Source organism: Dryobates pubescens, chromosome 28, assembly GCF_014839835.1.
Source record: "Dryobates pubescens isolate bDryPub1 chromosome 28, bDryPub1.pri, whole genome shotgun sequence".
Taxonomy (NCBI): domain Eukaryota; kingdom Metazoa; phylum Chordata; class Aves; order Piciformes; family Picidae; genus Dryobates; species Dryobates pubescens.
In genome coordinates, this window is record NC_071639.1 from 97,641 (window position 1) to 124,408 (window position 26,768).

The 26,768-nt window shown below is 53.4% G+C and overlaps 1 protein-coding gene across 2 annotated transcripts in view; it reads left to right on the forward strand.

Annotated features, from left to right (window-relative positions):
* The window catches only part of STX7 (syntaxin 7), a 46,344-nt gene that overhangs the window by 1,686 nt on the left and 17,890 nt on the right, over positions 1-26,768 (forward strand). For both annotated transcript variants that reach the window (XM_054174108.1, XM_054174107.1), the window contains exon 2: positions 10,423-10,575. In XM_054174108.1, the coding sequence (XP_054030083.1) occupies positions 10,494-10,575 (82 nt within the window). In that variant the 5' untranslated portion in view covers positions 10,423-10,493. The remainder of the gene's footprint in view (positions 1-10,422; positions 10,576-26,768) is intronic.

The window sequence follows — 26,768 nt, forward strand, 5'->3', positions numbered from 1 at the left end:
GCAGGAGCAGGGAGGTCATTCTGCCCCTGTACACTGCACTGGTTAGGCTGCACCTTGAGTCCTGTGTCCAGTTCTGGGCCCCTCAGTTTAGGAAGGAGGTTGACTTGCTGGAAGGTGTCCAGAGAAGGGCAACAAAGTTGGTGAGGGGCTTGGAACACAGCCCTGTGAGGAGAGGCTGAGGGAGCTGGGGTTGCTTAGCCTGCAGAAGAGGAGGCTCAGAGGTGACCTTATTGCTGTCTACAACTCCCTGAAGGGAGGTTGTAGTCAGGCAGAGGTTGGTCTCTTCTCCCAGGCAGCCAGTACCAGAACAAGAGGACACAGTCTCAGGCTGTGCCAGGGGAGGTTTAGGCTGGAGATTAGGAAGAAGTTCTACACAGAGAGAGTGATTGCCCATTGGGATGGGCTGCCTGAGGAGGTGGTGGGGTCGCCGTCACTGGGGGTGTTCAGGGTGAGGCTTGATGGGGTGCTTGGTGCCATGGGTTAGTTGATTAGGTGGTGTTGGATTGGTTGATGGGTTGGACACGATGATCTTGAAGGTCTCTTCCAACCTGGTTTATTCTATGTATTCTATGTATTCTATGCTCAGACCCCACCTGCAGCACTGCCTTCAGCTCTGGGGCCCCCAGCACAAAAAGGACCTGGAGCTGTTGGAGAGGGTCCAGAGGAGGCCATGAAAATGATCAGAGTGCTGGAGAATCAGAGGCTGAGGGAGTTGGATTGTTCAGCTTGGGCAAAAGAATGCTCCAGGGAGACCTCAGAGCAGCCTTCCAGTCCCTGAACGGGCTCCAGGAGAGCTGGGGAGGGACTTCTGACAAGGGCTGGGAGTGCCAGGACAAGGGACAATGGCTTTGAGCTGTGAGAAGGGAGATTGAGTCTGAAGATGAGGAAGAAATTCTTGAGAATGAGGCTGGGGAGACTCTGGCACAGGTTGCCCAGGGAGGCTGTGGCTGTCCCCTTCCTGGAGGTGTGCAAGGCCAGGCTGGATGAGGCCTTGAGCAAGCTGGGCTGGTGGGAGGTGTCCCTGCCAATGGCAGCGGGTTGGAACTGAATGATCCTTAAGGTCCCTTCCAAGCCAAACTGTTCTATGAATCTATAAAACCTTGCTTGCTTTTCTGTACCCCATACAGATTTAAATTTGATGTCTACCTGAAGCAGATGATAAAGGAAAAACTGGAATCTTTAGTAGTTCCTGTAAGAAAACAGGAAGGATTTCGTTTACTGGGATTTTGTTTGCATGTTTGTTTTGGCTCAGAGTTGCTTTTGTATTCTGGAAGACCCCAGCTGCCTTTGTGAACCAGGACTCCAGCACATTAGGAGCCATAAAAGCACAAAGTGAAGAATATGATCTCTGCCTCTAAGAAGGAACTTTACCCCCTGAAGCCCAGTGAAGGAAACAGTGACATGTAATAACTCACTTGTGTTACTAAGTTGTAGAATCAGGCAGTCAACCTAGTGCATTCCAACCTGAAGGGACCTTCAAAGGTCATCCAGTCCAACACCCTGCAGTCAGCAGGGACATCTCCCAGCAGGCCAAGCTGCTCCGAGCCCTGTCAGATCTGGCTTCGAATGGTCCCGGGGTCAGGCATTCATCACCTCTGTGGTGGTTTAAGCCTTAACTGGGAGTTAAGAGCTCAGATGGGGACAAGGCTGAGAATCTCTCCCTGGCGCCGCCCCCTTACCCCCCCCTCCCCCCGCGTCCCAGCACAGAGGGGAAAAAAAAAAGATAGGAGCAAATCCACCAAACAATAACTTGGAGTCGGCCTGGAGGTAGGGAGGTAAAGAGTTCTCTTTAAACAATATATAACAATGACAGGGAAGGTTCACAAGGGCAAGGGACAAGGATGGATGGGAGGGGGACAAAGAGGAAGAATACAAACCCAGTCTCTCTCTGAAGAGGCACAGAGGCAGCAGGGAGAAGGATCAGGCCCGACCACGTGGCAGAGGAGCAGGAGGGCAGCCGCAGCAGCTCTCATCCAGGGGAGGCAGGAGCCAAAAGGAGAACTAATGACCCCAATGCCTTCCCTTTTACACCCTAGCTGGGCAGGGAGGGGGCAGTGGAACAGACTGAGTTTCCCAGGGGGAAAACACCCAGCAGGGAGGGCAAGGCACCCGCAAGCCCTCTCCCCTTTGTTCTCAGGATGGGCCTTAAGCCACCACAACCTCTCTGGCTAACCTGTTTCAGTGTTCCACCTCCCTCACTGTGCAGTCTCCCCCACTATAATTTCAAGCTATGGTTCTTTGTCCTGTCACTTCCAGCCCTTGTCAAAAGTCCCTCCCCAGCTCTCCTGTAGCCTCTTCAGGTACTGGAAGACTGCTCTAAGGTCTCCCTGGAGCCTTCTCTTCTGCAGGCTGAACAGCCCAAACTCTCCCAGCCTGTCTGCATAGCAGAGGTGCTCCAGCCCTCTCATCATCTTCATGGCCTCCCCTGAGCTTGCTCCAGCTGGTCCAGGTCCTTCCTGTGTTGAGGGCTCCAGAGGTAGAGACAGCACTGCAGGTGAGATCTCAGCAGCACAGAGCAGAGGGGCAGAATCCCCTCTCTCAACCTGCTGGCTGCACTGCTTTGGATGCAGCCCAGGCTGCTTCTCAAGTCCTTCTCTGCAGAGCTGCTCTCAATTTCATCATACCCCATCCTGGACTGCTATCAAGGATTGTCCCAACACAGGTGCAGGACCTTGCAGGTTGCTTTGTTGAACCTTCTAAGGTTCACCTGGGCCTGCTTCTGCTTGTCCAGGTTCCTCTGGCACATCGACCACTCCACACAGCTTGGTGTTGCCTGCAGACTGTCTCAGGGTGCCCTGCATGTCACTGTGTCATTGATGAAGATACTGAACAGCACTGGTTGCAGACTTCTGAGGGACACCACTTGTCACCCAGCTGCCCTCTGCACGTGGCCATCCAGGCAATTCCTTATCCACTGAATAGTCCACCTATCAAATCCACATCTCTCCAGTTTAGAGAGAAGGATCTTGTGGAGGACCACATCAAAGGCCTTGCAGAAGTCCAGATAGTTGACATCCATGGCCCTTCCCTTGTCCAGTGATGTAGAAAGCCACTGGTTAGGTCAGGAGCACATGGCCTTGCTGAAACCATGCTGGCTGGTTCAAATCCCCAAGTGTTCCAGGGTAGCTTTCAGAAGCATCTGTTCCATGATCTTCCCAGGCACAGAGGTGGGGCTGGCAGGTCAGCAGTCACCTGCTGTGACACAGATGGGAGAATCCCTGAGGTGCTGTGGCAGAGCCATCGCCCATGGCATTGAGCCTGCTCCCCCTTGCCACGCTCAGCCTGCTCCCCCTGCCACGCTCAGCCTGCTCCCCCTGCCGCACACTGCCTGCTCCCCCTGCCACGCTCAGCCTGCTCCCCCTGCCGCACACTGCCTGCTCCCCCTGCCGCACACTGCCTGCTCCCCCTGCCACGCTCAGCCTGCTCCCCCTGCCGCACACTGGCTGCTCCCCCTGCCACGCTCAGCCTGCTCCCCCTGCCGCACACTGCCTGCTCCCCCTGCCACGCTCAGCCTGCTCCCCCTTGCCACACTCAGCCTGCTCCCCCTGCCGCACACTGCCTGCTCCCCCTGCCGCACACTGCCTGCTCCCCCTGCCACGCTCAGCCTGCTCCCCCTGCCGCACACTGCCTGCTCCCCCTGCCGCACACTGCCTGCTCCCCCTGCCACGCTCAGCCTGCTCCCCCTGCCGCACACTGCCTGGGCCGAGCCCAGAGAGTGGTAGTGAATGGTGCCACATCCAGCTGGCAGCCAGTCACCAGTGGTGTGCCCCAGGGATCAGTGCTGGGCCCCTTGCTCTTTAACATCTTTATTGATGATCTGGACGAGGGCATCGAGTCCATCATCAGTAAATTTGCTGACGACACCAAGCTGGGGGCAGGAGTTGATCTGCTGGAGGGTAGAGAGGCTCTGCAGAGGGACCTCGACAGGCTGGGCAGATGGGCAGAGTCCAACGGCATGAGATTTAACACATCCAAGTGCCAGGTTCTGCACATTGGCCACAGCAACCCCAGGCAGTGCTACAGGCTGGGGTCAGAGTGGCTGGAGAGCAGTCAGGCTGAGAGGGACCTGGGGGTGCTGGTCGACGGTAGACTGAACATGAGCCTGCAGTGTGCCCAGGCAGCTAAGAGGGCCAATGGCATCCTGGCCTGCATCAGGAACAGTGTGGCCAGCAGGAGCAGGGAGGTCATTCTGCCCCTGTACACTGCACTGGTTAGGCCGCACCTCGAGTACTGTGTCCAGTTCTGGGCCCCTCAGTTTAGGAAGGAGGTTGACTTGCTGGAAGGTGTCCAGAGAAGAGCAACAAAGTTGGTGAGGGGTTTGGAACATAAGCCCTACGAGGAGAGGCTGAGGGAGCTGGGGTTGCTTAGCCTGGAGAAGAGGAGACTCAGGGGTGACCTTATTACTCTCTACAACTACCTGAAGGGAGGTTGTAGACAGACGGATGTTGGTCTCTTCTCCCAGGCAAGCAGTACCAGAACAAGAGGACACAGTCTCAGGCTGCGCCAGGGGAGGTTCAGGCTGGATGTTAGAAAAAAGTTCTATACAGAGAGAGTGATTGCACATTGGAATGGGCTGCCTGGGGAGGTGGTGGAGTCACCATCACTGGAGGTTTTTAGGAGAAGACTTGACGGGGTACTTGGTGCCGTGGGTTAGTTGCTTGGGTGGTGTTGGATTGGTTGATGGGTTGGACGCGATGATCTTGAAGGTCTCTTCCAACCTGGTTTATTCTATGTATTCTATGTATTCTCCCCCTGCCGCACACTGCCTGCTCCCCCTGCCACGCTCAGCCTGCTCCCCCTGCCACGCTCAGCCTGCTCCCCCTGCCACACTCAGCTTGCTCCCCCTGCCACACTCAGCCTGCTCCCCCTTGCCACGCTCAGCCTGCTCCCCCTGCCACGCTCAGCCTGCTCCCCCTGCCGCGCCCTGCCTGCTCCCCCTGCCACACTCAGCCTGCTCCCCCTGCCACGCTCAGCCTGCTCCCCCTGCCACACTCAGCTTGCTCCCCCTGCCACACTCAGCCTGCTCCCCCTTGCCACGCTCAGCCTGCTCCCCCTGCCACGCTCAGCCTGCTCCCCCTGCCGCGCCCTGCCTGCTCCCCCTGCCACACTCAGCCTGCTCCCCCTGCCACACTCAGCCTGCTCCCCCTGCCACGCTCAGTCTGCTCCCCCTGCCGCACACTGCCTGCTCCCCCTGCCGCACACTGCCTGCTCCCCCTGCCACGCTCAGCCTGCTCCCCCTGCCACACTCAGCCTGCTCCCCCTGCCACGCTCAGCCTGCTCCCCCTGCCACACTCAGCCTGCTCCCCCTGCCACGCTCAGCCTGCTCCCCCTGCCGCACACTGCCTGCTCCCCCTGCCACGCTCAGCCTGCTCCCCTTGCCACACTCAGCCTGCTCCCCCTGCCACGCTCAGCCTGCTCCCCCTGCCACGCTCAGCCTGCTCCCCCTGCCACACTCAGCCTGCTCCCCCTGCCACGCTCAGCCTGCTCCCCCTGCCGCACACTGCCTGCTCCCCCTGCCACGCTCAGCCTGCTCCCCCTGCCACACTCAGCCTGCTCCCCCTGCCACGCTCAGCCTGCTCCCCCTGCCGCACACTGCCTGCTCCCCCTGCCACGCTCAGCCTGCTCCCCCTTGCCACGCTCAGCCTGCTCCCCCTGCCGCACACTGCCTGCTCCCCCTGCCACACACTGCCTGCTCCCCCTTGCCACACTCAGCCTGCTTCCCCTGCCGCACACTGCCTGCTCCCCCTTGCCACACTCAGCCTGCTCACCCTGCCACACACTGCCTGCTCCCCCTTGCCACACTCAGCCTGCTCACCCTGCCACACACTGCCTGCTCCCCCTTGCCACACTCAGCCTGCTCACCCTGCCACGCAGGGGATTCCACCTCTTGCCAAGGTGCTGCAAAAGTCATCAGCAGCTGCTGTCCAAAGATGGTTGTGCGGTGTAGGTGTCTTTGGCAGGTGCCAGAAGCATCCCACAAGTGTGCCTTGTCTCATCTCATTCTTTGGGTTTAAAGCCTACTGAGAGAGACAGGTGCACTGTTTCGTTGCAGTCTCACTGCTCATGGCTGCTGCTGGAAGAAATGTGTTTGTGCTGAAAATTGTGACTGGCCACATTAGTTTTTCCAGCAGTTGGTCATTTTTGCCTGTGTTTTCGCTCTGCCTGCAGGACTTGTTGCCCTTTTTTGGCAGTAGATTGCAAAGGAAGTCGCAGCTAGGGGCTGTTTTGGAGAAGCTTTGTTTCTGTAACAGGAAAGCCCCAGGCCTGGGTATTTCAAGGCATAAAATCCTCATTCAGATCAGATTTACATTTTCAAGTATTTCTATGAAATGCAGCAGCTGCATTTTGCTTTTGGAAAGTTAAGGATCTGTGTCTAGATCATGCTAAAAGGTTGCTTGAACAGTACAAATATTGCTGAAGGGTTCTGGTCCTAGTCTCTGTGGGATACATTGATAGAAGGAAAAGTCTCAGAGTGCCTGAACGAGAACATGCAGAATAGAGCAGGTGCTTTTTAACTGCAGCTGCCTGCAGCCTGCAAGGTATTTAAGGTGGGTGCTGCTGAGATCCAAGATGTGCTGTGTGCTGTCACATCACATCCTTTTGTCCTGATAGACCATTCAGTGACATTTAGCAGCTGCTCTTTTATTGGGTTCCCACTCTCTTGTCTACATTTGACAGTGATAAGACTGGAATTAGGCAAAGGGAAAGTGACTTTTTCTCTGACAAACTCCTTTCTAGAAGACAAGCTGGTGGTAGGGTTCCTTTTCTGCTTGGCTATGGAGCGCCAGTATGTTTTCAGGGGCATGTGAGTAACTCAGCTAACAAGCAAAGGGAGTGTGGGGTTGAAGTAGGAGTTGGTTTGGTTCAGGTGCCCCTGTTGTGTGAGAGCTGGAATGAGGAGGAAATTCACACCTCCTGTCTAAAAAAGTTAACAAATGCAAAAGTTTTCTTCTCTTGGTGCTGTTCAGTTTGTTTTTTCTTGGCTTTGAGAGTTTGTGGTGAAGACTGGGAGGTGACCAACGCTGATGACCGACCACTTACCTCTCCCTCTATCTGTTCTGCAGTCTAGTGACTTATCCTGGCCACAGCCTCTGTGGTTAACATGCTCTGGCACAGCATTGCTGGTGGAAGAATTTGTGTGGAGCGAACCAGCTGTGAATTTACACTGCTGGCCTTCAGAGCTACTGTGAATCTTCACTGCGATATGTATGGGTACCAAGAATTGTACTGAGAGATCTGCGTGTGCAGAGGAAAAGCTGAATAGCGCCTGTAGGCTTCTCAGTTAGTCACCTGAGCATCCTCCCATGATGTGTTGTGTTGGGCTGCCCAGCTCTGTAGCCAGCAGCTTGAGAAGCTCCATGTCTGATAGTTGTACAATCTGTACTTCTGTAACTCCTTTAAAGACACTGAAGGTTAACTTAGAAGTGTTGAAGACAAAAGAAGTCGGTCACTGCTTTTGTCAGGACCAGGAGGAAATACCTGGGGTGTGCCTCCTGACTGCAGTTCTGTTGCTGAGAATGGTCACAGGCAGCTGTTTGAATGCAAATGTGAAGGGAGAAGCAGCAGCCCTGAAGCAGTTTCAGTTCTGCAGCCCTTGTGCACAGGTGCTTTGCTCTTTTGCTGTCTCGTCTCCCCTGCAGCTGCATATCAGTGTGTAACTTTTAACATTCCATCTGATATTTAACTAAAAAGTACTTTTACCCAGCATTGGTGCTGTGGGTACCAGTGTGGCTAGAGCTAGTCCCAGCTTTGGAAAGAAACAATACCCACAGTTCTGCCTCCTTTTAGGAGCTCTCTGCATTTCCTTCCTGCACTGTTTGCTGCTGAGCTAATACTTTCATTGGCCAATACACCACGGCATGGAGCTACTTGTTTGCTATCAAGTTTGCAGGGGGGTGGGCATACCACAGAAGTTCCATGCAGTAGTGCCTGCAGTTTCCAAAAGGAGCAAGGGTTGTTCTCCCAGCCTTGAAGCAGGTGAGCTTAGAATGGCTGGCTGACTCCAGACTTCAGGCAGCGACCCAGAATGACCCAAATCTGCCTGTGGTACAGACAAGGACAGGAAGCAGTGCTGTAGGGAGGTGCAGCAGGTACCTGAAAGAATGCAGATCCACTCCCTGTTGCTTCAGCAGCAGCCAGCTTGCCCATTCCTAGGGGATTCTTGGCAGCCTAAAGCCTCCAAGCAAGGTTTAGCAGCCTGGTGGAGCAGGCACTTCAGAGCCCTGCAGGGCTTGGCAGCTGTTTGTCTGGCACAGGCAGCAGGGATGAGCCAGACCTCTGCAGCTGGAGCCACGACGAAGTCCTGGTGGGATGTGTCATGGATCTGAGCAGAATTGGCAGCTCAAGTGCAGGTCACTTCCTACCACAGAGAGGTGAAGCAGTTAGGCTACAAAGGAAGCAGGGTGCTGCTGTGCTGTGTGATCCTGGCACTGCCAAAGGGGAAAGAATTTGGCAACAAGGAGTTTTTTTTAAAGAGTTCCTGAGGACTTGAGTTTGCAAACTGCAGCACAGCTGCTATCACACTTTGATAGCAGCTGGCCTTTCCACTTCCTTCTTTTCTCTTTGAATATTTAACTCTTTCTCTCCCTCAAACTGGCTTTTAGCAGTGTTTCTTAAGCAGAAGCTGAGAGGTGAGGAGGAGAGGACTGGGTCCCTCCCTGCAGGAAGGACACTGAGGGGCTGGAGCCTGTCCAGAGCAGGGCAGGCAGGCTGGAGAAGGGCCTGGAGCCCCTGGGCTAGAGGAGGGCTGAGGGAGCTGGGGGGGTTGAGGCTGGAGAAGAGGAGGCTGAGGGAGACCTCCTTGCTCTCTGCAGCTCCCTGCAGGGAGGTTGGAGTGAGGAGGGAGCAGCCTCTGCTCCTTGGTGCCAAGGGACAGGAGCAGAGGCAATGGTTTCAAGGTGCAGCAGGGGAGGCTCAGGCTGGATGCTAGGAACTATTTCTTGCCAGAGAGGGCTCTCAGCCATTGGAATGGTCTGCCCAGGGCAGTGCTGGAGTCCCCATCCCTGGGGGTGTTCCAGCAGCATGGAGCTGGTGCTTATGGACCTGGTTTGGTGCTGAGCCTGCAGTGCTGGGGGGAGGGCTGGGCTGGGGGAGCTGGGAGGGCTCTGCCAACTGGATGCATTCTGTTTTCTGTGCTTCTGTGGCATTGCTTGGAGGCACATGGTTTGGGCCAGGCCCTGTTGGAACTGTGGGAAACTGGTGAGGGTAAGATGTTGAAGCTGTGAAGGTGATGTGCAGGAGGTTGGAAAGGAGATGTTAAGCCTAAGCACAGCCTGGAGGAAGTTGTGGGGCTCTGCTGGCTGCAGATCTGCTGGACTGTTCTGCACTCTTGACTGCAGAGCCAGTGAGTGGCCAGGGGTGCTTGGTGCCTGTGTCCTGCTAACTTAGATTTAGAGTACCTCTGAGCTTGTGCTGAAACTTGATCTGTAGGGGTGTAAAGCAGACCCCCCTGAGAGGCAGATACCACACAATGTATTTGTGTGCTTTCAGGGCAGATGTGCTTGTGAGTGTTTGTGTGGTTGGATGTGGACATTTGTTGGATAAGCTTTGATAGTTCTGGGTGAAAAAACCCCACTCCTAAACTGTATTTGTGCGAGTTCATGTTGAGAGTGACAGCAGCTGAAACAGGATAAAGAGGCAATTCAGATAATTCAGATGAAAGTTGTGCCAGGGGAGGTTCAGATTGGACATTAGGAACAATTTCTTCCCAGCAAGGGCTCTCAGGCACTGTCCCAGGCAGCCCAGGGAGGTGCTGCAGGGATGTGTGGATATGGTGCTGAGGGACATGGTTTTGTGGCAGTGGCTTAGCAGCAGTGGTGGATTGCGAGATCATGATCTCAGAGGTTTCTTCCAGCCTCAGCAGTTCTGTGGCTCTACAGCAGAACTGAAACTGGCACAGGTGAGAGCTATTCAGGCAGAGCTGGGTGCCTCCCTCACTGATATCTTGTGGCCTCTGCTGGGGTTTTTGCTGGGGGTGGGTGGTACATGGATGGCAATAACCCTTGTAAGTTTGGGGGGCTGTAATTCATCAGGGGTTTGGGCACTGACAGGTGAAAGGTGCAGCTGTCTTCTGATCTGACCCAAAGGAAGGTGCAAACTTTTTCTGCTCTACAGTGAGGGAAGTGAGTAACAGGCTGGGCAAAGGACAGAGCTCCTGTGATGTTGCAGATCTTAGCCTGTGTTTAATAACATGAATCTCACTAGTAAGGGTTGTAGGAGATTCCAGAAGTGTGTCCTGTTCTTACTTAATACTTTTTTCAAGGAAGCATTCCCTGAAATTCCTTCTGAGGTGCTGTGTTTGTGAGGAGGACACACTGCAGTGCATGGAGCTTGCTTTAATCTTTGCCTGGCTGTTCATTACAGTGATGAAGACTGTAAAGCAATGGCCAAGCCCTAACTCTGCTTTCTGGGGAGGGGGTTTAGGTTCCTGGGCAGGTGGAGGCTGTCTGCCCTGTTGCCATCGTGGAGGCCCTTGCCAGTGAACCTTCTCAGCCATGTCGCACGGTGCGAGCCACGGGGATCCCAACCAGCTGGCCCAGCGCATCACTTCCAACATCCAGAAGATCACCCAGAGCTGTGAGTCTCATTGTGCATGTCTCATACTGCCCTTGGTAATGGTGCTGCCCCCCAGCTGAGCTGAGCTGAGCTGCTCGCTTTCATTCATGGGAATTCACTCTGATTTTATTGGCTCATTTGCCAGGTTTCTGGCACCCCACAGAGCAGCTCCACTCCTCTGTGTGGGTTAGGTGGGAGCTGTCCTGGGAAGGTAATGATCACTGCATTCACTGAACAAATAATCATTCTGAAGGTGCTGCTAATAAGCCAGCTTTGTTCTGGCCTCTTGTGTGGCACCTTAAGAGGGCAGGCTGAGATGTTTGCCGACCAAGGATTGCATCAATATTTGCTGGAGCTCAAGGTGTTTAGCAGGGCCAGAAGCTGTGGCCTTGCAGCTTGCCCTTGGAAGTTCATTAGATGTGTAGGGAAGGTGGTGCCAGTTGAATGTGCTTGTGCTTGGATTCGTGCCACCTCGCAGCTGGGGTGGGCATGTGAGTGCTAAGATAGGCTGCTGAGCTTTTCAGTCCTTTTCCCTTTCCCCCTGTTTTTCATAAGTATGTGTGTCTATATGTGTGAACATGAGGAAAGCCTTCTTCACTGTGAGGGTGCTGAGCCCTGGTGCAGGCTGCCCAGAGAGGCTGGGGAGTCTCCTTCTCTGGAGACTTTCAAAACCCATCTGGATGTATTCTTGTGTGACTTGCCATGGGTGACCTTGCTCTGGCAGGGGGTTGGACTGGATGACCTCCAGAGGTCCCGTCCAACCCCTAGCATTCTGTGATTGTGTGTGATGCAGAAAGCAAATCCAGCCTGAGCTCACACATCACACCAAGCATTCTGCTTGTCAGAAGGGAGCTAGCCAGGAGCAGCGTGTGGCTGGGCTTTGGGCTGTGTTTTTCTGTTGTGCAGGACATAGTCTGCATGCACAAATGGCTGCTTGGACATCAATTCTGGCCTAGGGCAGATTTCATACAGCTTTGGTCTCTGTTGTTTAAGACAAATTTTAGGAGGTGATATTTGTGCCACAGATTAGTGGCACCAGTTGGAAGTTTTTACTGGTTTTCAGCTTCACTTTGTATTTTCTCTGAGAAAATAATCCTTTATATCTCAACAGACAGGAAGAAAAATGCTGATTTCCCTCCCCCCCCTTAACTCTGTCCATCAGAGTTGTATTTCCTCAATCTGAAGTTAACAGTGGCTCTGTGTGAGAGACTCTTGTCTCTCCTGGTGTGACTCAACAAAGATAAAATCACTTGCTGCTTGCCCAGACAATATGTGTTGGGCAGAGCAGCTGGAAGGAAGGTGCAAAGATCAGGTAGGAATCCTGTCCACCAATCCTGGCTGCAAATCACCTTGCGATGGCATCCTGAGAACACTGACTGCAGCTGGCCTACAACAATGGCCCCAGGACCCAGCCACCACGCCTTCAGGACAAGATAATCTCCACCCATCAAGTACCCTGGAAAGGGTGAGGCAATGGCTTCACCACCTGTTTCCTGATGTGTAGTGAGTGTGGGGGCATGTAGGTGGAGAAGGAGGAGGCGGAGGCCTCCTCCCTCCGTCCAGACCCCTGCCCAAACACACAGGAATGCACAGAAAGAGTTCCTGGGGAATGATACCTGGGTATTTACCTAAGGCCTGGCCCCTGATTTGCTGAGGGACAATACTTGGACACATACCTAAGGATAAAAGACTTGAGCCACTACTGGCTTGGAAGAAGAAAAACGCAGAAGAAAAAGAGAGATGAAGGCAAACACAGGAGAAGGAGCATGCCGCTGGGAGGGAAAAGCCCGGGACAATGCTGCCCCGGGGAAAAGCGGCCCTGGAGCCTGGGAGAAGCAGACTGAACCCTCACTTCGTGTCCTAAGTTCCACCTGCTGCAACTCATGGAGCTGAAGAGGCTGCCCAGAGGACCACATCTCTTCTCCAGCCAAAGCCTCAACACCTTTTACAGACCCAGCATCTCCGCAGCACCTTTCCTCCACAGACTCAAACTGTCTTGGGGGGGTGAGGGGGGTGGTAATATAATTCCTTTCCTCTTCTCTCTCTCTCTTCTCTCTATTTTCTCCCTCTCCCCTTCTCCTTCTCCCCTGCGCCAGGGGAGGTTTAGGTTGGATGTTAGGAAGAAGTTCTCCACAGAGAGAGTGATTGTCCATTGGGATGTGCTGCCTGGGGAGGTGGTGGGGTCGCCATCACTGGAGGTGTTCAGGAGGAGACTTGATGGGGTGCTTGGTGCCATGGGTTAGTTCATTAGGTGGTGTTGGATTGGTTGAGGGGCTGGACGCGATGATCTTGAAGGTCTCTTCCAACCTGGTTTATTCTATGTATTTCCACTTTATTTATGTAATCAATAGTCTGGCTGTTGATACTGTGGCCTGGTTTGTGTCTCTCATTTCACAACAGGGGAATATTCAAAAGCACTAAGGCTCTTTCCCTCTCTGGACCGAGATGTTCTGTAAAGCTGTTATGCTTTTATTTCCTAAAATCTGCCTGAATTCCTTCAGTCTCATGGCAGCTGACTTTGACTTGGTCCTGCAGAAGCACCTGCAAGCTGTCACAGACCCTGAGGAACCAAGGAGTAAACCCCAAAAAAGTCTCTGTTGTCAGGTGAAAACATAAAGTGAAATCAGTGGCTGAAGCTGGAGTGCTGTGAAGCAGTCATTGAACAGAATTAACCATCTGATGCTAGTCATGGCCAGTCCTTAGTCTGATCCTCCTCTTCCAGCTCCTCTTCTGCTTCTGCTGTGTCCTGTGTCCCCCTCCCCTTGTGACAAACAAGGAATAGAATGGAATAGACCAGGTTGGAAGAGACCTTCAAGATCATTGCATCCAACCTATCATCCAACACCACCGAATCAACTAAACCATGGCACCAAGTACCCTATCAAGTCTCCTCCTGAACCCGCCCAGTGATGGTGACTCTACCACCTCCCTGGGCAGCACATTCCAATGGCAAATCACTCTTTCCATGAAGAACTTCCTCTTAACATCCAGCCTAAACCTCCCCTGGCACAGCTTGACACTGTGTCCTCTTGTTCTGCTGCTGCTTGCCTGGGAGAAGAGACCAACCCCCACCTGGCTACAACCTCCCTTCAGGTAGTTGTAGAGAGCAATATGATCTCCCCTGAGCCTCCTCTTCTCCAGGCTAAGCAACCCCAAGGCATGTTAAAGGCCAGGCTTAGACAGCAGGAGACATGCTGCACAAGCTACCTGCAGCCCTGCTTTCCTTCCCTCGTTGGAGTTTGGATGACTGATGTCTGAGCAGTAGTCAGGGCCTTCTGGCCTTCCAAGATCCAGGTCCAGGTCTCTCTTAGTCCTGGGTGTTGCATGGCTTCAGAAAGAGCTTTGCCTTCAGAACCTGCTGTGAAACACTTTCCTAGGACTGGTAGGCACCCAAGTGGATTCCACCCCTCTCCAGTTAGCCTGCCTGAGCTGTAGCACTCAGTGGCTCTTGTATTCAGCTCTGCTTCTGGTCTGGATCCTGCAGGTTTGCTGAACATGTCCCCTGACCTGAGCCCTCTGTTTTCTGGCTGCTTTGTTCTGTTGGGTATTACCTGCCCAGCTTTCTGTTGGAAGATGTGAGCTGCAAGAACTTCCAAGCCAAAGGGGGAAAACCTGCAAGCTTTGGGAGCTCTAGAGCTGGTCAGCTGCTGGTCAGCTGTCTTAGACTGCACTTTGTGGCCTTGGTTAGGGAGGGAGGGGGAGACTAACCCTAAATCTGTTTATGCCTTCTAAGCACTTGAATTCATTTGGTTCTTTTGTCCAGAAATGCTTGGAATTTGTGAGGGGTGTCACCAGACCTGAAATTTTATTGGTTAATCCAGAGCTGTGTAAACACTCTGGTTTTCAGAGTGAGATTAATAGAGGAAGAGGGGTTTGTTTCAGATCAGCAAACCCTTCAGGAGTTTGCTCAAAAGGAATTCACACTTCTGCTAACATGCAAGCAGGCAGTGCTGCTGCGGAGATCTAGAGACAGAGCAGTCGCAGGCAGCTGCCTCTCCCCGGAGGCAGGAGCTGGCCCTTTAACTTGTGGGAGGAGGCCAGAAGAACTTGCTGCATTCAGCAGCACTGTGCTGCCGAGATTGCATCACACACCCCAGCAGCGGGCAAGCAGCCGGCTGAGCGGTCAGCTTCCTTCAAGGACCGGCTGTGGCACACTCTCCAAATACGCTGGATCTGTTTCTAATATGCCAAACTTGTACAGGATAAAACAGAGCCGTGGAATACCTCACGTTTCATCATGTATTGGGGTGCTGGAGTGGGTCCAGAGAAGGGCAGTGAGGCTGGTGGAGAGCTGTGAAGACAAGTTCTATGAGGGAGCTGGGGTTGTTCAGTCTGGAGGAGGCTGAAGGGAGACCTCATTGCTCTCTACAGCTCCCAGAAGGAAGGTTGTAGTGAGGTGGGGATTGGTCTCTTCTCACATGCAGCAAGTGCCAGGAGAAGAGAAACAGCCTCAGGCTGTGCCAGGGGAGGTTCAGGTTGGATATCAGGAACAATCTCCTCCCAGCAAGGGCTCTCAGGCACTGTCCCAGACTGCCCAGGGAGGTGCTGCAGTCCCCATCCCTGGAGGGGATTCAGAGCTGCATGGATGTGGTGCTGAGGGCTGTGGGGTCGTGGCAGTGGCTCACAGCAGGGCTGGGGCTGAGAGCTCTGGGGGAGTGCTTGGACTGGAGGATCTCAGAGGTCTCTTCCAGCCTCAGCAGGTCTGTGGTTGTGTGATGCTGCTGGTGTAGTAACACTTGTGAGCCTTACCTCCCTTCTTCCCTTGCTCATCTGGCCCACTGGTACTGACTGAGAAGCAAAGTTCAGCACTGTGCTGGCGTAGCACACCAGTAATTAAATCATCTGCAAGATGGTGTTCTGATTGGTTTGGGGTGTTCTGTGGTGATGGAGAGGACCTCTATTTGTGTCAGGTAGCAGCTGGGTTAGCTTAGCACCCCTTTAACTCCAAAGAAAGGATTCTGTTGACCTGTTGATCCAGTCATGAGATTGATTGTAATGTTGCAGATGTGTTGAGAGTTGCAAAGTGCTTCTGTGTGCTTGAGCCCCTGTCTGCAGTGGGATGTTTGAGTTTCTTTGGTGGAGAGCCCTTGTGATGACAGGCTGAGGGACAGTGGCTTTGAACTGGAAGAGGGGAGATTGAGACTGGAGATGTGGAAGACATTCTCGACAGTGAGGGATACCCTGGAACAGGTTGCCCAGGGAGGTTCTGGATGCCTCCTCCCTTGCCAGGCTGGATGAGGCCTGAGCAACCTGGGCTGGTGGGAGGTGTCCCTGCCATGGCAGGGGGTTGGAACTGGAAGATCTGAGGATCTTGGGATTCTATGATGTGAGAGAACATTCAAGGCCTCGGAGATACAACTGACCTAGCATCATCCCTGCTGGCCTGCACCTTGAGCTCCCTTGGAAATGTAAGGCAGGAGAATACCTGGCTGTGTTAGGGATACCAAACCCCAGAGCTCTCTGGGCACAGACTCTGCTTTCAGCTATTCTTTTCACACAGACCCCTGCTCTGGTTTGCATTTCCAGCATGTCTGCAGATCTCAGTGATCTCACCACTCAGCAACATCTAGGGAATGGAGTCTTGCTTCCCTCAGCCTGAAGCTCAGGTTTTATCAGCTGAGATTCAGGAACTAGCCTGGGGAGGGTTTTTCTGTTTCTTGTCAAAACTGTTCCACTGAGCAGCTGGGACTGCAAAACTTAGGGCTACTCTTGAAATCCCATTTTCAATGGCAGGCCTCAAGCAGGAGAGAGTTTGGCTCTCAGCCCCACTCCTGTTGTTCTTTAGAGAGTCAAAGAATCCCAGAGTCCACCCAGCTGGCAGAGCCTGCCCTGCTCTGGACAGGCTCCAGCCCCTCAGTGTCCTTCTTGCAGGGAGGGCCCAGAGCTGAGCACAGCACTGCAGCTGTGGCCTCCCCAGTGCTGAGCACAGGGGAATGGTCACCTCCTGGCCCTGCTGCCCACCCTGCTTCTGACCCAAGCCAGGCTGCCATTGTTGCTCACTTGCAGCAGTGCTATAGGACCTGGGGAGCTGAACCCTGTCTCTTTGCATGGGCTGCAGTGCTGTGTCCTGGGCTTCAGCAAGCTCAGCACTGCCTGCAAAGCTGTGCCTCGCTGGTTTGGCTTTGCAGCTGTGTTACAAACAGAGCTGCAAACATCTGGGAAAGCTTTAGGCTGCAATAATACTACCAGGGAAGTGTATCATGAGCTTTGGCAACTCTGTGGCTCAGGCAGCTGCTAAATTTCTGTCTTAACAGAACTTATGATTAAGGTTTGAATGTCAGTCTGTCTGCAATCTGCAGTTCTTGTTCTGGGCCTAGCTTGTACCTATTATAAAATCTAGATGGCTTTTGAAATATTAATTTAAAGGTGCCTGAATATGAAGAACAGGGTCAGAATGTTCCCTCAGCCACTTTGATGGTGAGGGAGGGGTGGCTGACCCCCCATCAGGCTGTGCAGCCAGCCAGACCTGGACAGGCTGGAGACTCAGGGGAAGGGGAAACCTGTGAATTTCAACCAGGACAAGCACAGACTCCTGCAGCTGGGGAGGAATAATCCCTGCACCAGTACAGGTGAGGAGCAGCTCTGGGGGGAAGCACCTGGGAGGCTCACCATGAGCCAGCTATCTGCCCTGGCAGCCAAGAAGGCCATCCTGGGATTCATGAAGGAGAGTGTGGTCAGCAGGTCGAGGGAGGGACAAGGAACTAGTAGAAAGAGTCCAGAAGAGAGCCATAAAGATGCTGAGGGGCCTGGAACATCAGTCTGATGAGGGGAGGCTGAGATAGCTGTGGCTGATGAGCTTTAAAGAGGCTGAGAGGGGATCTCATTAATGCTTAGAAATGTCTAAAGGGCAAGTTTCAGGAGAATGGAACCAGGTTCTTCTCAGTGGTGTCCAGTGACAGGACAAGGGACATTGGAAACAATCCAGAGCCCAGGAATTGCCACCTAAATATAATCAAAAAAACCCACTTTGCTTTGAGGGGGGTAGAGCCCTGGAGCAGGCTGCCCAGAGAGGTTGTAGAGTCTCCTTCCTGGGAGTCATTCAAAACCTACCTGGATGTGTTCTTGGGGGATTTACTTTGGGTGACCTTGCTCTGACAGGGGGCTTGGACTGGATGCTCTGCAGAGGTGCCTTCCAACCCCTGCTGTTCTGTGATTGTCTGAATGTGGAGAGCAGAGTGTGAGGAGTGCTGCCAGCTCCAAGCTGTCTGGGCTTTGCAGGTGGAGAACCTGTTACCAAGGTGTCTGAATTGGTGTTTACTGCAGGAGCACTAGTTCCAGAACTGGGTTTCATAGGCTGCACTCTCATTTATGTGGCAGCTTAATGGCAGCTGTTAATAACTCGGGAGACATCTCAGTGCCTCCCTCCAGTATTTCCTTGGAATGTTTCTTTGTGACAAAACAAGCCCTGCCTGCTCACAGAGCTGTGTTTCTGCCAGACATCTTCCTTTACCTTCCTCGGGCCATGCCTTGCAGAGCAATGAGCCCACCTTGGGATCTTATTCTTTTCCCTTCTTCTCTTGAAGAGCAAATTGTACAAGAGGGGATCTGATCTTTCAACAAATGGAAGGATGAAAGCAGAATAAGTAAACCAGGCAAAAAGCCCAATTTAAAAGCTTTGAAATATGTTCACTGCATCATTCAGGTTGGAAGAGACCCCTGGGATCATCAAGTGCAACCATTAATCCTACCCTGCAAAGCTCACCCCTAAACCATCTCCCCAAGCAGCACATCCAAACAACCTTTAGATGCTTCCAGGGTCTGTGGCTCAAGCACCTCCCTGGGCATCTCAGGCTTCCTGGAACTGTGAAGATGAAGGGGAGCAGTTTTTATGAAATCCAAGAGTAGTCTTCTTATTCAAGAGCTGATTCTCTGTGTGTAGCAAAGGGAGGGAAAGCTCTTTGTTTTAAAAAGTTGTTCCTAAGAGGGAGCCAAATGGGAGCTGTGTTCATCTGCAGAGACAGATGAGGGAGATGGGGTTGTTCAGCCTGGAGAAGAGAAGGCTCTGGGGGGACCTAATAGCAGCCTGCCAGTACCTGAAGGGGCTACAAGAAGGCTGCAGAGAGAATAGAATAGACTAGAATAGAGTAGACTAGAATAGAATAGAATAGAATAGAGTAGAATAGAATAGAATAAACCAGGTTGGAAGAGCCCTTCAAGATCATCGCTTCCAACCTATCACCCAACACCACCTAATCAACTAACCCATGGCACCAAGCACCCCATCAAGCCTCGCCCTGAACACCCCCAGTGACAGCGACCCCACCACCTCCTCAGGCAGCCCATCCCAATGGGCAATCACTCTCTCTGTGTAAAACTTCCTCCTAACCTCCAGCCTAAACCTCCCCTGGCACAGCCTGAGACTGTGTCCTCTTGTTCTGGTGCTGGCTGCCTGGGAGAAGAGACCAACCTCTGCCTGACTACAACCTCCCTCCAGGGAGTTGTAGACAGCAATAAGGTCACCTCTGAGCCTCCTCTTCTGCAGGCTAAGCAACCCCAGCTCCCTCAGCCTCTCCTCACAGGGCTGTGTTCCAAGCCCCTCACCAACTTTGTTGCCCTTCTCTGGACACCTTCCAGCAGCTCAACCTCCTTCCTAAACTGAGGAGCCCAGAACTGGACACAGGACTCAAGGTGCAGCCTAACCAGTGCAGTGTACAGGGGCAGAATGACCTCCCTGCTCCTGCTGGCCACACTGTTCCTGATGCAGGCCAGGATGCCATTGGCCCTCTTGGCTGCCTGGGCACACTGCAGGCTCATGTTCAGCCTACCATCAACCAGCACCCCCAGGTCCCTCTCTGCCTGGCTGCTCTCAGCCACTCTGCCCCCAGCCTGTAGCACTGCCTGGGGTTGCTGTGGCCAATGTGCAGCCCCTGGCACTTGGATGTGTTCAATCTCCTGCCCTTGGCCTCTGCCCATCTGCCCAGCCTGGCAAGGTCCTTTTGCAGAGCTCTCCTGCCCCCAGCTTGCTGTCAGCTGCACATTCACTGCTGATGGACTCAATGCCCTCCTCCAGATCATCAATGAAGATATTGAACAGGCTGGGGCCCAGCACTGCTCCCTGGGGCACACCACTGGTGCCTGGCTGCCAGCTGGCTGTGGCACCATTCACCACCACTCTCTGGGCTCAGCCTCCAGCCAGTTCCTAACCCAGCTCAGAGAGCTGCTGTCCAAGCCAGGGGCTGACAGCTTGGCCAGGAGCTTGCTGTGGGGGACAGTGTCAAAGGCCTTGCTGAGGTCCAGGTAGACTCCATCCACAGCCTGCCCCACATCCACCAGGCAGTCACCTGGGCATGGAAGGAGATCAGGTTGGTCAGGCAGGACCTGCCCTTCCTAAATCCATGCTGGGACTGTTGCCAAAGGCCTGCAGGGACAGGACCAGGGGCAATGGTTTGAAATGAGAGCAGAGCAGATGGAGATTGGATGTGAGGAACAAGTTCTGAACCAACAGGCTGCTGGAACACTGCAACAGGTTGCTCAGGGAGGTGGCTGAGGCTCAAACAGGCTCTGAGTAACCTGATCCAGTGGAGGATGTCCTTGCTGGGTGCAGGACTGGATGACCTTTGGAGTTGTCTTCCAATCCAAAACATTCTAGGATTCTGTGATTATTATTACTGTTGTCAGGAAGGATTCTTTGATTTAGGATGAAGCTTTGGTGGTTGTTTAGGGGTTTTAAGCACCTGTTGGGGCCCTCCAGGGACTGGATGCCTTCTGTGACACTGATTTGCATGGTCTGCTCTCTCAAGCAGCAGCTGTGTTTTGGGGATTGTCCCTCAGATTTGTTTACGAATTCACAGAGTTTGGGTAATTTTCTGTTTTGTCTTCTTAAAACATTTTGGTTCTGTGGGAAATGACACGCAACTGTGTGGATGGCATTGCACAGGAGCTGCAGAGATTTATCTCTGCTGGAGGCACAGCCTCCCTGGGCAACCTGTGCCAGGGTCTCCCCACCCTCACGTTCAAGAATTTCTTCCTCCTCTCCAGTCTCTATCTCCCCTCTCCCAGCTCAAAGCCATTGTCCCTTGTCCTGTCACTCCCAGCCCTTGGCGAAAGTCCTTCCCCAGCTCTCCTGCAGCCCCTTCAGGAAGGCTGCTCTAAGGTCTCCCTGGAGTCTTCTCCAGGCTGAATAGCCCCAACTCCCCCAGCCTGTCCCCATAGGGGAGGTTCTCCAGCCCTCTGACTGTCTTTGTGGCCTCCTCTGGACCCTTTCCAACAGCTCCAGGTCCTTGTGCTGCAGGTGAGGTTTCAACAGAGCAGAGCAGAGGGGCAGAATCCCCTCCCTGTGCTGCTGCTTTCCCTGCTCTGGCTGCAGCTCAGCACTCAGCTGGCTCTGGGCTGCCAGGGACCATGGCTGGCTCCTGGGGAGATTGTCACCAGCTGACACCCCCAAGGCCTTCTCCTCAAGATACCTCCTTCAAATCTCCTGTATAACTGCTGTGCACTCCAGTTAGGGCTCAGAATAAGCCCAGGTCAGTTGTTGGTGACCCCAGAGTGACAGTTTGTGTCCTCCAAACTGCAATGTGTTTCATGTCTTTGCCATGGTAGCTCCTGAGCTGGCTTCCTGTGTTCATGAGCTGAGCTCTCCAAACCCCAGGCTTTCTTCCTGTGGGGCCTTTGGGCTGCTGTCCTGGATTTGATTGCCCTGGTAAAGTGTCCTGGTTAGATCAGGATTGGCAAGGTGGGCAGCACTGTGGTACTGGGGGTTACTTACTTTTAGAGGGTGTGAACTACAGTAGTAGCTTCAAAGAGGCACTTAACCTCATACAGAATGCTGCAGTCTGCTGAACTGATTCCAGCTCCTTTGGATTGCTGTGAGGAAGAGCTTTTGTGGAAGAGTGATGCAGGAATGTTCTCTGCAGCGGCTGTCCATAGAGTCAAGTGCCCTCAGCTGAAGGGCAGAAGGAAGACACATGTGGATGATCTGAGGCAGTCTTGTGCCCAGGCAAAAGCAGCTTGAGCTGGTGCCTTTTTCACAGATGATTCCCTTGCAAGGAGCTGCTCTGCAGTGGCTGAAGCTGGTTAGGTTCCACACAACTCCCTGGCAGTGCAGTGCTGCTCGCTGACTCATTTGCTCAGCTGGGAGCAGCAGCAGATCCCTTCACACAACTGGTGGCAGCGAAGGTGAGGTCTTGGGTGCAGCATTCCTGGCTGCTGACTGTGAGGGTGTTGCACTCATTGTTTGCTGTCTGAAGCCACAGCTGTCAGCCTCACATGGAGCAGGCTTTACATCTGTGCCCAGAGGAATGCTTTGCTCGTGCTGTTTGTTCTGCTTGGGCTGAGGAGCTGCGAAGGTACCTGAGGATCAGTGGCTTTAAATGGCCATTTTTAGGGTTGAGTCCTGTGAACCTCAGGCTGTGGCTAACCCCTCTGTGTCCCTTCTGAAGTAAAACAGAGAGGCACGGGAGGCTCTCAGCACTGCAGTTCATATTCAGGAGCAGCTGAAGCTGCTGGTTGGAGCAGAGCTCTGCTCCTTCTTCCTGTCAAAGGTCCAAGGCCTTGCTGTTCTGCAGGGCAGGTCTCATCAGACTCGCCCTGCCTGCTTGGCTGGTTCCTGCCCTCTGCAGGGCAGCCCTTGATGTTTGCTGCTGCTGGTGGCTTTTTCTGCTGTGGAAACAGCAGGCTGCAGCTTTATCAAACTGGGCAGTGGAGTGGGACTGACTGGAACTGGAGCACTGAAGGGAACTGCAGCTGGGTGGCTGTAATGCAGGCTTGTGTGATACAAGTGAGGCTCTTGGCAGCAACAGGGTAGTAAACAGCACTCACTGCATGTTTCGGGCATTTCCCCCCAAATTTCATGCTTCTGTGTTCAGGCCTTCTTAGGATGGGTTATGTGTTGATGCAGTGTAAAGCTGGTCATGGTCATTGGGGGTTTACTGTTTGGTTTCCTAGTGTTCATTAGAATAGAGGTTGAGATGGAAGGGCAGGGGCCTGTAGGTGCACAGGGAAAGCTGCTCTCCTGTGCCTGGAGTAACAGGTAGGTGCTCAGAGGACCATCCTCCACCTCCCTTGTCTCATGCTTGGGATGAATGTGGTGCTTGGGCACTTCTCCGTGCTGCCAGGCAGGGTGGGTGCTCTGCAGTCTGCTCTTCATTTCCCTCCTCTTAGCTCAGACATCAGCATTTTACTCAATGCTTGGGAGATTCTTCTTCTGCAACGATGCTGTGCTGCATGCAACCTGTCAAGTGATGGCCAAGTCTCAGCTGAAGAGGACTTTGTTTGCTCCAGTGTTCTTAGAGGCAAGAACAGGAAGGACATGGACCTGATGGAGTGGGTCCAGAGGAGGCCCCAAAAGCAGCTCTGTGTCCTGTGATTCTGTTTCATGTTTCGGTCTTCATTGCATCACTTCACTTATTTAAAGTTTGACACTTCCTGTGTGATCTTAAATTCCTTATGATCAAGGAGCAGAAGCAGCAGCTGTGTCAGCGTGGATTTACCTGTGCTGGTGGAACATCTTTGCAGAGCTGGCTGAAAACCAAGGAAAGATGAGGAGGAAGGAGATGAAACTGTCTTCTGTCCGAGGCAGCCAAAAGCCAGCTGTTAAGCAAGGATAGTGTGTGATCCAGTGTGGGAAACAGGGGTTTATTTAGGGAGCAAACAGTGTGGATTGGAGGTCTGGCAGGGACAGTTCTCAGCTGCTCCTCCCTGTAAAAATGGAGGTATTGACAGTGTAACTCTCAGTACCCCTGGCCCTGCTGTGGAGAAAGGAGGCCTTTTACACAGACACTGACGGGTTTTTATTGTGCTTCTGGGGTTCCTTCACTTGAGAACTTGCACTGCCTGGGAATGGGCCCACTGTTTGCCTTAGCAGAGGTAAACAGGAGCTGGCTCTTCAGTGATTTTCTCTGTAGGAATTCAGGTTAGGCCTTAATGGTGTCTCTGGCTCATCACTAACCATGGCTGAGCTGTTGCTGGACATAGGACTGCTGGAGAATGGCCTCACAGCTCTCCTCAGCTGTGCCTTGTGACAGCTGGGTCAGGAACAGCAGGAGGGAAGTGAAACCTCCTTGCTGATACAGTGCTAGGGTAGTGCTTCTTCCTAGGACAAGACTCATTTTAGGTGGGAAAAGTCAGCTTCCTTTGTGTGTGAGACAGCAGCGCTGCCTGCTCGCTGCGCTGCCCAGTGCCCCAGGGGGACTTGCCTCTGTGGTGGCTCATGGCCAGGCCCCAGCTCCAAGGTGCTGCTCCTGCAGGGTGCAGCCTGGGCCCTGAAGGAGCTGAGCTTCACGATATGCAAACATCCACCCTGCTGCTCAGTGCAGAGGCAGCTGAGGGGCTCGTGCACCTCTGGTGGAGGCTGCCACCATGCCCTGGTGACTGAAGAATGCCCACCTGCACATGGTGTCTTTCTGCAGCTCCTGAGCAAAGTCCAGCAGCTAGCTTTGTGTACCCAAGACACCTGAGCTCAGGTGTCAGACTTGGCACTGCAGTGGATGAAACCAGTCAGGTTCTCTTAGGCATCAGTGAAGCCTAGAATGATAGAGGGACCTCTGGCAGTCACACTGCTGCTGTCTTGGAGTTCCTTAGCTGGAGGAAGTGGGGAGGGGAAAACCATAAACCTAGGAACCCATCAAACTGTGCCCTGATCTTTGCTCCCTGACTGTTCCCAGAATGTTTACAATGCAGAGCTAGGACTTTGTGAGCTGGGCCTAAGGCCTTGGCTCCCCAGGACACTCGAGCATTCCCGGTGGATCACAAGGTACCAGAGTAGCTGCTGGGGGGCTTGGTGCCACCTGGAGCCCCTGCAGAGGGGTGAAGGAGGCAGTGCCTTATGAATAGCAGCAGCAGCAATGCTGAGAGCTTGGAGGGCTCTTATGAAAAGGAATCCCAGGTTTGCAGCAGTTTTGCTTTCCCTTTTCAGTGCTGCACACTGCACTGGTTAGGCCACACCTTGAGTCCTGTGTCCAGTTCTGGGCCCCTCAGTTTAGGAAGGAGGTTGACTTGCTGGAACGAGTCCAGAGAAGAGCAACAAAGTTGGTGAGGGGCTTGGAACACAGCCCTGTGAGGAGAGGCTGAGGAAGCTGGGGTTGCTTAGCCTGCAGCAGAGGAGACTCAGGGGTGACCTTATTGCTGTCTACAACTCCCTGCAGGGAGGTTGTAGCCAGGTGGGGGTTGGTCTCTTCTGCCAGGCAACCAGCACCAGAACAAGAGGACACAGTCTCAGGCTGTGCCAGGGGAGGTTTAGGCTGCATGTTAGGAAGAAGTTCTACACAGAGAGAGTGATTGCCCATTGGAATGTGCTGCCCAGGGAGGTGGTGGAGGCACCATCACTGGCGGTGTTCAGGAGGAGACTTGATGGGGTGCTTGGTGCCATGGGTCAGTTGTTTAGGTGGTGTTGGATTGGTTGATGGGTTGGACTCAATGATCTTGAAGGTCTCTTCCAACCTGGTTTGGTCTATTCTATTCTGTTCTGTTCTATTCTATTCTATTCCTGGCTTGTTTCCCAGATCACAGAACCACAGAACTGTTGAGGTTGGAAGAGACCTTAGAGATCTCCAAGTCCAAGCACTCCCCCAGAGCTCACAGCCCCACCCCTGCTGCTGAGCCACTGCCACTAACCCACGTCCAACCTGACCCCCCCCGCACAGCTTGAGGCTGTTTCCTCTTGTCCTGTCTCATACTGCATGAAAGAAGACCCCAACCCCCACCTCCTTTGAGGTAGCTGCAGAGAGCAATGAGGTCTCCCTCAGCCTCCATTTCTGAAGACTGAACACCCCCAGCTCCCTCAGCTGCTCCTCCCCAGCCCTGTTCTCCAGATGCTTCCCCAACATTGTTGCTCTTCTCTGGACCTGCTCCAATACCTCAATGTCCTGCTTGGAGTGAGGGGCCCAAAGCTGAAGCCAGTATTCAAGGTGTGGCCTCACCAGTGCTGAGTAGAGGGGGCAGTGGAAGGAGCCAGCAGAGGTTCTACAGTCCAACCTTCAGGAGGAGAGGCTGAGGCTACCCTACTTTGTATAAGAAGTTCTGAAGCCAAGCCTTGCTTCTCCAAGATCCTCATGTGCACGTGTAAGGGCAAGAGACACTTTGCTGCTGTGATCCAGGCAGTGTCTGAAAGCCTTTTTATCAATAAAGCTGCCTTGAGTCCAGGAGTCTGGGCATATGCCTGCCCCAGGTGGGTTTGTGACTGGATAATCACAGAATGGGCTGGGTTGAGACCTACAGAGGTCATCCAGTCCAACCCCCTGCACTCAGCAGGGACATCCTCCACTGGATCAGGTTGCCCAGAGCCCTGTCCAGCCTCACCTTAAATATCTCCAGGGATGGAGCCTCAGCCACCTCCCTGGGCAACCTGTTGCAGTGTTCCAGCAGCCTCCTGGTGCAGAACTTGTTCCTCACATCCAATCTCAGTCTGCTCTGCTGTCATCCCAAACCATTTCCCCTGGTCCTGTCCCTGCAGGCCTTTGACAACAGTCCCTCTGCAGCCTTCTTGTAGCCTCCTTCAGCTGCTGGAAGGCTGCTCTAGGGCCTCCCTGGAGCCTTCACCGATGGTGTGTCAGGTGTCTGAGTGGGCAGCAGCTGCAGTCAGAAGTCTGTGTGAGCACAGGCTGGCCATGAGAACTGCCAGACCCTCCAGAAGTGCCTGGCTCTGCCTGTGCTCTCTGCAGTGTGTTTGTGTTCCTGTGAGGAGCAGAGGGTGGCCTTCAGCTCCCCAGTCTGCAGCTGTGGACTCAGCTTCTCTGCTCTCTGTTTTGCACTGCTCCTACCAACTTGCTTTGGGCTTTTTTATGAAGACAGCTTGAGGAGGGCTGCTAAAGCCTGTTGGCCAAAATAGGCTTTCACTGGTCAGTGTTTTTTCTGCTTGCTTACTTGGCTAAGCAATCTTTTACTGTGCAGTGCAGCGTGCCTCAGCTGGGCAGGAAATGGAGAAGAGAAATGCCATTTCTTTCCTCAATAACATCCTTGGTGTGAAAGATTAAGGTGGAAAAATTACAGGAAGCCCAGAAGAAGTGATGGCAGTTCAGTCCTTGAGGGTTTTTGTTTCCTTGGGTATTTTTTCCCCCCTTGAGTTTTGAAAGCACTTTGCTGTCTTGATGCTCACTTACAGACTGCTTAGTGAAATGTGTTTTAATCTTGAGCTGAATAATCAGAAGGCCTAGGATGAACTTCCTTCTGTCTGGAATTGTACAGCTGACACAGAATGGTGGGGTTGGAAGGGACCTCTAGAGATCATCCATCCCTGCCAGAGCAGCATCACACAGGGCAGGTCACGCAGGAACGACTCC